Genomic DNA, 10,764 nt, shown 5'->3' on the forward strand with positions numbered 1-10,764 from the left:
ACCAGAAAGCATTTTAATAAGCATATTCATCCTAGGAACAACTGCTAAAAGAGCTGTGAATTATACCTTTTTATGTTCATATTTGTCTATATCTACCATATTATAACTTGGAACAGAACCACAACCAGAAAAAATTTCATCATCAACACTCAACAACAATATCCCAAATGGCTCATTCCGAGTTCTCGTCTTCCACAACTAGGCAGAGACGACATACTACACCTGTGGTGTCACAGCAACCCTCCACATCATTTTCAATGTCGATGACTAGCTCCCACAACTTCAGCCGTGCGCGCAATCCCACCCCTGCTAGTCCTTTTGCCTCTGATAATGACAGGTCAGTCGCATATGTAGCTAGGTGTATTGAAAGAAGTTCAATTGAATAGGCTAAAAACAAAGGTTTTTTTGGATGCATATAAATGGTTGAATGGAGAAATGCTATATGATGGAATATAATGTGTGGTGTTATTGTATCTCTTTTTTGAATCACTTCGTTAAAATTTCTGAATCCGCCACTGTGATAGGTCATGGCAAGGGGAACTTTCTTGGCAGTTTGATCCAACAGGGTGGCGTGATAATCGCAATCTTAGTGCAGCACTAAGTCCATGGACAGCAGCTGATACTTCTTTCACTTCAGCAGCAAATGGCAGTAGGATTTTCAGGAGATCAGCTAATGATTATTACTTATCGCGGACGACTAACAGTGTTTTTCAAAACTTCATTAATCCATCATATGATCATTCTTATTCTGGCCTCCAGCCATCTGGAAGGCTTGAGCTTCAAAGTTTTGATTCCAGGGCTAATGAGAATTCTTATACCTCAAGGAATCATGTCTCTCGTGAATATAAGGGCAAGCCCCGCAAATCTCCAAGATTGACAACTATCACAGAAGGGACTAGTGCTGGAAAAAGTGGTCCTTTGGCTGTGAAAGACGAGCTCCAGTCGATAGATTATGACAGAATAGAAGATTTTGAAAGGCAATTCCAGGTTGATGGGTGAGATACGTCATCAACGACACTGTTAAATTGTGTGACCATATCATCTAAAGCTAAAACTGTTAGGAGAGAACAAACTTTTAACTACTTAATTATATTATGCCTTCAACATGCTCCTCACGTGCGAACCTAGTTCTTTTTGAACTTGACTAAGCACATGGAAATTCTTTTTGATAATGAATGACAATTAGACTCAAACATAAGACATCTAAATTCTATGATATATGCTGAATTCTGTGAACATCTCATATAAAAACTTTGAATTGCTTCTTTATATTATTTCTTCTGCAAACACAATAGTTCAAAATGGTTCCGCAGTATCAATTTGCATGCGCACAGATTATACTAATCATATCAAATTATGTTGCAGGTCAAATGCTCATAATCATGGCATCGTAAGAGGTCATCATGGACACATTAACCATATGGGACATAGCTTCAACACTGATACATCAGATTTTGACGTGAAGTGTGTTGATCATGTTTATGAGGAACAGAGCCACCATGTTCAACATTCTATGCAATCAAATCTTCATCTGTATGGAAATGATTTGTACAATGATACTGACAAGAATCATGCAGTACACGATGAAGAAGATGACACAGCAGCTCCTAAGCCAGTTGGTTTGCTAAGCTTGTTCAAATACTCAACCAAGTTGGATATAGTACTACTGCTGTTGGGTTGTATCGGGGCTCTAATAAATGGAGGATCTCTTCCTTGGTATTCTTATCTTTTTGGTAATTTTGTAAACAAAATTGCCCTGGAGAAAGACAAAGATCAGATGGTGAAGGATGTGGGAATGGTAAATATATACTTTAGAATTTTATTGTGCTCCCAGAGCTCTCAGTTAATAACTCCTTACCCTTCCATCCTGCAAGCAGAAAAAAAGAGAAATATTCATAAATACTACTATCCTAAGTAGATGTAATTGCCTATAAATTGAAATTTCTGAATTTCAATGAGATCTTATAACAGTTGATACAACCTTCAGGTGTGTGTGCTTATGACTGGACTATCAGTGGTAGTCATGGTTGGAGCATACTTAGGTAATTTAGACATTTTTATTCTCATCTTAGTATGGATTTTTGAGTTTGAAAGAGAGCAATCACAGTTGACACTTTATCATCTTATTATGGCAGAGACAACTTGCTGGAGATTGGTAGGAGAAAGATCAGCTCACAGAATAAGAACTAAGTATCTAAGAGCTGTTTTGCGACAGGACATAGGATTTTTTGACACAGAACTGAATACTGGTGAAATTATGCATGGAATTTCGAGTGATGTGGCACAAATCCAAGAAGTAATGGGAGAAAAGGTACATTTTTCACCCATTACTAACTGATAACTTTTCACTTATTATATTGAAATTAGCTGCGTTAGCATTCCCACTATACTATGGCTAATTTAGTCCAGAGAACTTACACCAAATGCCAGCAAAATCATTTGAAAATTGGAGAGGAGCCGATAAAGGAATTATGTTGACACTAATGCAAATTAATTAGTAGGGTGCTCAGACAAGAAAATTGGGAGTCATTCCTAAGTTGAAAGATAACTCGTAGCACCCAAAACAAGTCAAGTCACAGTCTTCTCTGTGCATCAGAATAGCCTTGGGCCATCACACATGCGGAAACTGATTCATTTTAATAAGATATGCAAGATAATAAATATTGCCACATTATGTTTTATAATAATGATCAACTATCGTAGTTTACTGTGGTTTAGAATGTTCTTTCAGAAAAAAGTAATTTGGTCTGGTATCATATTCAGTTTAATGTCTTGTTCTCAAACTAGCGATGTCAGCCTTATGCATATAACTGTCTCAGTGATCCTGTGTAATTTTGTTCCTCGTGCAGATGGCACATTTTGTTCACCACATCTTCACTTTCATCAATGGCTACGCAGTTGGTTTTAGAAGATCATGGAAGGTTTCCCTGGCAGTTTTTGCAGTAACACCACTGTCCATGTTCTGTGGCCTTGCCTATAAAGCCATCTATGTTGGCCTCACACTGAAAGAAGAGGTGAGAGTCATGCAATGCAACTCAACATAATTCCTTCCATCTCAATTTATATGACAATCTTTCCATTTCGACCTTCCTAAATTGTTTCACAGCATTCTACTGAAATTTATTTCATAAAACCTTTACAAGTTTCCAGAATCAGCTATAACTAATGTGACATTTTCTCCTCAACCTAAACTTTTCCTTGTTATTTTAATACACTTTCTTCCACTATTATTCCTGTAATAAATGCATCGAAATGTCGTTCCTAGTCAAATAGTTTCACAAAGAAGTACAAGTTAATATTTCTCTGCTTAATTCAGTTTAAACTGTATACTGAGTTTTGTTGTTCTTTTGTACAGGAATCTTACAGAAAAGCTGGCAGCATTGCTGAGCAAGCAATGAGTTCAATTAGGACCGTAACTGCTTTTGTAGCAGAGGACTATTTAGATGCAAAATATGTGGAATCTCTGCAGAAATCGGGCCGTTTGGGGGCAAAGGTTGGGTTTGCTAAAGGAGCAGGAATTGGTGTTATTTATTTAGTAACTTATGCGACATGGGCATTGGCTTTCTGGTACGGTTCAATCCTTGTAGCAAAGGGAGAGCTTTCAGGTGGTGCAGCCATTGCTTGTTTCTTTGGTGTTAATGTAGGAGGCAGGTAAATAATCTGTCATTTTTCTCTGTATATGCCCTCAACCAGAAGAAGGTTTGATTAACTAATCAACTTAAATTAATAAATGAAATTTAAGTACCATAAAAGTCTCAAACTTTCAAGGAAGCAAACATTTAACAGTCTCATCAAGAATTCAGCTTATTGAAAACTATTCCATTATGGAAAATCATAATAATTTACCAATTAATATATACAAAACTAAATTTTTCCCATTGACAACATATCTACTCTGGCTTAAGTAAGCATATGTTGACTTTTGCAGAGGCTTGGCTCTATCCCTATCTTATTTTGCTCAGTTTGCACAAGGAACTGTTGCAGCTACCAGGGTATTTGAAGTTATAGACAGGGTGCCAGAGATAGATCCCTACAGTCTAGAGGGAAGGAGGTTGTCAACTATAAGAGGGAAGATTGAATTTAAATGTGTTACCTTTGCGTATCCGGCTCGTCCAACTGTCCAGATTCTCCAGTCCCTTAACTTAGTTGTTCCAGCTTCCAGGACATTGGCATTAGTGGGCATCAGCGGAGGTGGAAAGTCAACAATCTTTGCTCTGATAGAAAGATTTTATGATCCTCTTCAGGGTAAGCATATGAATCTTTCTTATATGAAACTATACCTGTGGAATGAGCATTGTGGATAGTGGAGGAAAGATATTTATAAATGATAAAACAAATTACATATATCTGGCAGGTCTTATTACATTGGATGGCCATGATATAAGAACATTGCAAGTGAAGTGGCTGAGGACTCAGATAGGTATGGTTGGTCAAGAACCAGTACTATTTGGGACAAGCATACTTGAAAATGTGATGATGGGAAAAGAAAATGCTACCAAGAAAGAGGCGATGGCTGCTTGTGTTGCGGCAAATGCTCACAGCTTTATCTCAAGACTTCCAGAGGGCTATGATACACAGGTGCAGTATATGCATTGCATTATTCCAAAAAATAAATCTAACGAGATAACCATATGCATATTAAAAGGGTACTAGAAATACTGAACTTATGAACCTGTACAGGTTGGAGACCGAGGAACCCAACTCTCTGGAGGACAAAAACAGCGGATTGCTCTTGCTCGAGCAATGATTAAAGACCCAAAAATTCTTCTTTTAGACGAGCCAACAAGTGCCTTAGACCCCGAGTCAGAAGCCATTGTGCAACGGGCCATTGACAAGATCTCCAAGGACAGAACCACATTAGTGATTGCCCATAGGTTAGCAACAGTAAGAAATGCTCACACTATAGTCGTTCTTGATCGTGGTTCAGTTGTTGAAACAGGTAACCATGATCAGCTAATGGAAAAGGCTGGGGCATATTTTGGCCTCATCAAGCTTGCTTCAGAAGCAGTCCCAAAACCTATGTCAAATCAGGGAGATGTTCCAAAGGAAAAGGAATTCTCTGCCTATGAAAAATCAAATTATGATGTGGCAAGAGTAAAAGGTGCATATGAAATCTCAAGATCAAAGTACCTAGAATCTATGCAGGAAGGAAGCCACATAGAAGAGGAAGAAGGAGAGCAAGCAAAAATGAAGAGTTATCGTCTCTCAGAATTATGGAACCTGCAGCGACCGGAGCTGATAGTGCTATTAGTAGGGCTAATTATGGGTATGCTTGCAGGTGCAATTCTCTCCCTCTATCCCTTAGTTCTAGGGCAAGCACTTAAAATATACTTTTATACAGACATGTCAAGATTGAAAAGGGAAGTTGGATACCTCTGCTTGATACTAGTTGGTCTTGGATTTGGATGTATATTCGCTATGGTAGGCCAGCAAGGCTTCTGTGGTTGGGCTGGTACCAAGCTCACCATGAGAGTTAGAAGTTTCTTGTTTAAATCTATACTCAAACAAGAACCTGGTTGGTTTGATCTTGACGAGAATTCCACTGGAGTTCTAGTGTCAAGGCTTTCTGTTGATTGTGTCAGTTTCAGGTCTGTTCTTGGTGATAGGTTCTCTGTCCTGCTAATGGGCCTGAGCTCAGCAGCTGTTGGACTCGGTGTGTCGTTCAAACTTGAATGGAGATTAGCTCTTTTGGCCACAGCTGTCACACCATTTACTCTAGGAGCAAGTTACCTCACTTTGATTATAAATGTAGGAGGGAAACTAGACAACAGCTCTTATGCTAAAGCAAGTAGTATAGCTGCAGGTGCTGTGTCAAATATAAGAACTGTGGCAACATTCTCAACTCAGGAGCAAATAGTTAAATCATTCGAAAAAGCTTTATCTGAGCCCAAGCGAACATCGGTCAGAAGGTCACAAATGCTTGGTCTAGCACTAGGCCTTTCTCAAGGTGCCATGTATGGAGCATATACCCTGACTCTCTGGTTTGGTGCATACTTGGTAAAGCAAGGGTATACCAATTTTGGCGATGTATATAAGATTTTCCTAATACTTGTACTAAGCTCATTTGCTGTTGGACAACTTGCTGGCCTTGCCCCCGATACTTCTATGGCTTCAACTGCAATACCCGCCGTTCTTTCTATTATTAATCGTAAGCCTTCAATAAGCACTGACCGTCTGAAAGGAAAAAAGATTGAAATATCAAAGCCATTTGATATAGAGTTTAGGACGGTCACATTTGCATATCCATCAAGGCCAGATGTCATAGTGTTGAGAAACTTTACTCTTAAGATCAGAGGTGGGACAATGGTAGCATTGGTTGGAGCAAGTGGATCTGGAAAGTCAACAGTGATATGGATGATACAGAGGTTTTACGACCCAACACAAGGAAGAGTACTAATGGATGGGGTTGATCTGAGGGAGCTAAATTTGAAATGGTTGAGAAGGCAGACAGCCCTCGTCAGTCAAGAGCCGGCCCTATTCGCTGGCACCATTAGAGAGAATATTGCATTTGGCAAGCCTAATGCTACATGGACTGAAATTGAAGAAGCAGCAAATGAAGCTCACATTCATAAATTTATCAGTGGGCTTCCTCAAGGGTATGAAACAGAGGTAAACCTCTCAATTATGACATATATTTTTTATTTCAATGAGGTGGCATGACTTGACTAATCTCTAGAGTTGGCATTATTGATGACTATTTCACAGGTTGGTCAGAGTGGTGTTCAGTTATCAGGTGGCCAGAAACAGAGGATAGCAATTGCAAGAGCCATACTCAAGAAATCAAAGTTGCTCCTACTGGATGAAGCTAGCAGTGCATTGGACTTGGAATCCGAGAAGCATGTTCAAGATGCACTTAGGAAGATTTCCAAGAGGGCTACCACAGTTGTGGTAGCTCATCGGCTTTCCACAATCAGAGAAGCCAGCGTGATTGCTGTTGTGAAGGAAGGCACAATAGCAGAATATGGAAGTCACGACAAACTCATGGCTTCCCATCTAGATGGTCTATATTCTAACTTAGTTCGGGCAGAAACAGAAGCCTTGGCATTTTCTTGAACCTGATTATAAATATCGAAACTCATCAGAATATTGTCCTTATGAATTACTTCAGTATATTAATGCAAAAAGCCATTGCATATTTAGTAATCTTGGAAGAAAATGTATATTAACACAAGCAGTTTAGCAAAAACATATAGTACTATGAACAAGAATCATGTTTGGCTTTTAGGATGTTTTTGATTCTTGAAGAGAGTGACTGAATCAAACACACAGTACTTATCGTCTAGTATGCAAAACAGTAATCAATCGTCTTTTAAGAAAAGAATACTCTATATTGGGAAGTAACTGGTAATTAGTCAAGGTACACACAAGCTTATCCCGACACCACGATTATAAAAAAAAAACTCTATAAGCAGAAGCTTAGATATAAAAGTAATTACACATGTCGTTTTCGATAATCCTACATACAACTGCAAAATCAAAATCCAAACTTTTCTTACCTCTCTAAATGGCTACACCTCCTCTTCCCGGAAATGGCCCTGCTACCAACACAACATCCAGAGCAAACTGACCAGATTACCCTTGAAAGTCCAAACACATTATCTTCAGGATTGGGACATAAGGGTCATTTGAAGTCAGACCAGATAATGGAATGGCCCCATAGAATTGTCAACAGGACCAGAAAGATGGCATCTTAGCTTAGAAGCCAAGTAAACCTGAACGCATACGTACCTGCAATGGATATATATTTTAAAAAAATTGCTTCTTGGCTTGGCTTCCACATCGTTCAGGCGCCGGATTCCGAACGCCGGGTTCTTCTCCTTCTCCAGTCTTTGTATATATTTCCTGGTAATTGGTATGCTTTAGCGCCTCTTCACATCCGTTCCTCTTTCTCACTGGCAAAAACACAAACAGGTTGTCCTATCTCATTTTCCATAGGATCTTCTTGATGGTTTTCGGATTATTTTAATTTAGTTAACTTGCATTATGTTATGTTTTTAGCTTAACTGGGAGCAAAACAAAATGGCAGCCCTCGTATCAGGAGTACTGATTAAGCTTCTCCAGAGTATGCATTCCAATAAAAAGGTTCGTGGGGAATATAGATCAATCCTTTTACAAGTCATCAGCATTGTCCCTGCCTTGAATGGTTCAGAACTATGGCCAAATCATGGTTTCTTTATTAAAGTTTCGGATTCTTCTCATTCGACATATGTTACGTTATCCAAAGAGGAGAATGAGCTCATATTGAACAACAAATTGCAACTTGGCCAGTTCTTTTATGTTGAAAGAATGGAGCCTGGAACTCCAGTTCCAGTTTTAGTAGGGGTGAGACCACTTCCAGGGCGACATCCATTTGTAGGTAACCCGAAGGATTTAATGCAAATGTTGGAACCATCTGAAGTCACTGTTCGAAATGCTCAGGAAGATGTAAATGGTTCGAAGTTGAATGAATCGCCTGAATTGAACAAAGCGGACACTAAGAACAAATTTGTTATCAAAGAGCAAAAGACGGTTGTTGCTTCCAGGTACATGAGAGGAGTATTAACCTCTAACACAAAGATTGGAGGGCTTGATCAAGGTACTGGTGTGAAAGGCATTGAGAATGAGAACAGTGGAGCTGCTAAAAAGGTTGTACCTCTGAAAGAGAAACAATGCGAGCTTAAAGGTCAGGTATGATTCAGTGTCATAGATTATTCATTTGTGAAACTCGCTAATAGTTCATATCCAAGTTTTATTCCAATTATTCTTTGGCTACAACTCTGTGATTGTCAAGTTTTTCAATGTCCAACGAAGATATTTATGTAAATTAATAGTAAGTCCTACCTTCCAAAATGTTGTTCTGAACACCAGCACATTAAAAAAGGAACTCATTGGTTAAAAAGGAAAGCAGTAGGGACTTGGACATGAGTATATTCAGGGAAAGTTCAATTGAATCTGAATTCTCTTCTGAGCTTGCTAAGAAAAGTTTCTGCTCGGTTGATTTCAGACACGGTCTTCAACTCCTTTCCGCAGCCAGTCTGATGCATTTGTGATAAACTCAGGCATAAATAAGCATATGAAAACTCCAAGATTTTCAACATTGAAACTCACAACAAGCAAACAAGAAAGCATCAGAGAAAACAGTCAATCCTCGGAAGCGTACATGCCCTGGTCCTCGCTACCAACCAACCTTGCAAAGCCTGGGAAGGTATATTTGATTCTTTAGATATCATTTGAATAGTATAATATGCTACTGTTTTATTACTATCAACACCCCATTAATCACCAATTTAATTGCATTATGATCTAATGGTCTAACATTGAGTGCTGTTAGAGAAGCTGTCATTCTTCTATTGGATAGACAGACTTTTGAGGCTGGGTGAAAACTAGTAGTTGAAAAGACATGGAGTACTAATTAGAGAGGAAAAATGAATCAAGTATATTTATAATCTCATTCTTGTTCATATAACAAGGGGATACTTAGGAGGGGATTATTAGCTTCTTTAGTAGCAGCAGAAGCTCAAGAAGAAGCAAAGGAAGCAGCAAAACTTCTTCATTGCCTCAGGTACAGTCTAGGAGTCAGAGTTTTATGTAAGGCCTCAATTGTATATCCATCTAGTTCTTCATCTTCCATTCTTTCTTTCATTTCATTTTTCTCTCTTTTCCAGAATGTTTGCTGAACTGTGCACCTCAGCATCACCAGAATGTCCCCATATATCTCTCTCCAAGTTTTTCACGCTCAACAATCTCATTGAACTACCCAGTACTGTTAAAACAAAAGAGCTAACCCCAGATAATTTTGCCACCAAATTATCTGTTCACGAGAAGGTGAAAGAAGGGAAGATGACATGTTTCTTGAATGGTAAAGCTACAAGCAAGTCTTTGAAGCCTTCTGTGGAACTTTCTGGGGCTGAAAAGCTAGAGTGGGCAAAAGGAGACGGTTCCAAAGACATCGTGGAACTAAGAGAGCTTCTGTTAAATGAAATACAGTCTTGGTTTCTCAAATTCTTGGAGGGAGCACTTGAAGTTGGGTTCTGGCAGAACAAGCAGGAACAAAAAACGAAAGTAAGTGTACCACGCCAAACGGAGTCAAAAAATCAAATAGCTTTCACATTATCACAGCTGAAGCATGCAAATGAATGGTTGGACAAGGTAAGGAGTACCTTATGCTCAGACAAAAACAATGTGGCTGATAGAGTTGATAGATTGAAGCAAAAACTCTACACTTGTTTACTGCTTTACGTGGATTCAGCTGCTTCAGCTCTTGGAAAGCCGACCTCATAGCCAATAATTTCATGGAAATGGACCAGAGATCCTAAGATGTGTTCTTCATATTCTATTTATATAAAACATTATGCAAGAAGCTATTTAAAGGCCACTTAAAAGTGGCCAATAAGCTGACATTTATGGTTCTGTATCTAATTATGTCATGTATTTTTTTTAAAAAAACTGGTTGCTACAGTTAGTTAATGATGACTTACCTTCATTGCTGTTAATATTTGAATGTCATTATTGGCGGGGGTTTAAGCTGGAGGGTGAGGGCACATGCAAAATTCTCAAGGATAGAAATCCCAAGTAATCTAGCATGTGCCCTGCTTCTCCAGCATAAATAACCCGTCACCTGCAAATCATTAATTCTTCCGGGCACCTCAACTAGTCCACCTAGTACCTGCTACGCTCTTCAGTTAAATAAGTCACTGCACAAGGAATATGGATGATCAAACAAGGGTATGTATGCTTGTATATATATAACACTAAGCTGTTCAACAAAATGCATCCTACTAAGAA

At 38.8% G+C, this 10,764-nt stretch overlaps 2 protein-coding genes across 2 annotated transcripts; both read left to right on the plus strand.

Annotated features, from left to right (window-relative positions):
• The first annotated feature begins 167 nt into the window (after window positions 1–167).
• On the plus strand, window positions 168–7,140 carry LOC125820832 (ABC transporter B family member 19-like). Its single transcript, XM_049500269.1, has 11 exons — window positions 168–337; window positions 525–995; window positions 1,366–1,798; window positions 1,988–2,042; window positions 2,136–2,311; window positions 2,850–3,014; window positions 3,356–3,651; window positions 3,929–4,245; window positions 4,355–4,578; window positions 4,681–6,609; window positions 6,706–7,140. The coding sequence occupies exons 1-11, from the start codon at window positions 168–170 to the stop codon at window positions 7,051–7,053; spliced, it is 4,584 nt and encodes a 1,527-aa protein (XP_049356226.1). The 3' UTR covers window positions 7,054–7,140.
• A 740-nt stretch (window positions 7,141–7,880) lies between these two features.
• On the plus strand, window positions 7,881–10,417 carry LOC125820798 (uncharacterized). Its single transcript, XM_049500236.1, has 4 exons — window positions 7,881–8,667; window positions 8,984–9,184; window positions 9,450–9,541; window positions 9,645–10,417. The coding sequence occupies exons 1-4, from the start codon at window positions 8,020–8,022 to the stop codon at window positions 10,258–10,260; spliced, it is 1,557 nt and encodes a 518-aa protein (XP_049356193.1). The 5' UTR covers window positions 7,881–8,019; the 3' UTR covers window positions 10,261–10,417.
• The last annotated feature ends 347 nt before the right edge of the window (window positions 10,418–10,764 follow it).

The sequence above is a fragment of the Solanum verrucosum genome, unplaced genomic scaffold, assembly GCF_900185275.1.
Source record: "Solanum verrucosum unplaced genomic scaffold, falcon-dt-bn FXZP01000117.1, whole genome shotgun sequence".
Classification (NCBI taxonomy): domain Eukaryota; kingdom Viridiplantae; phylum Streptophyta; class Magnoliopsida; order Solanales; family Solanaceae; genus Solanum; species Solanum verrucosum.

Excerpts from the sequence above, each read along its gene's own strand:
- LOC125820832 (XM_049500269.1), top strand. The coding sequence starts at position 168 with ATGGCTCATTCCGAGTTCTCGTCTTCCACAACTAGGCAGAGACGACAT. Across the intron at positions 338-524 it reads TTTGCCTCTGATAATGACAG|GTCATGGCAAGGGGAACTTT; the intron begins GTCAGTCGCATA and ends CCACTGTGATAG. Across the intron at positions 1,799-1,987 it reads TGGTGAAGGATGTGGGAATG|GTGTGTGTGCTTATGACTGG; the intron begins GTAAATATATAC and ends TACAACCTTCAG.
- LOC125820798 (XM_049500236.1), top strand. The coding sequence starts at position 8,020 with ATGGCAGCCCTCGTATCAGGAGTACTGATTAAGCTTCTCCAGAGTATG. Across the intron at positions 9,185-9,449 it reads ACCTTGCAAAGCCTGGGAAG|GGGATACTTAGGAGGGGATT; the intron begins GTATATTTGATT and ends TCATATAACAAG. Across the intron at positions 9,542-9,644 it reads AAACTTCTTCATTGCCTCAG|AATGTTTGCTGAACTGTGCA; the intron begins GTACAGTCTAGG and ends TCTCTTTTCCAG.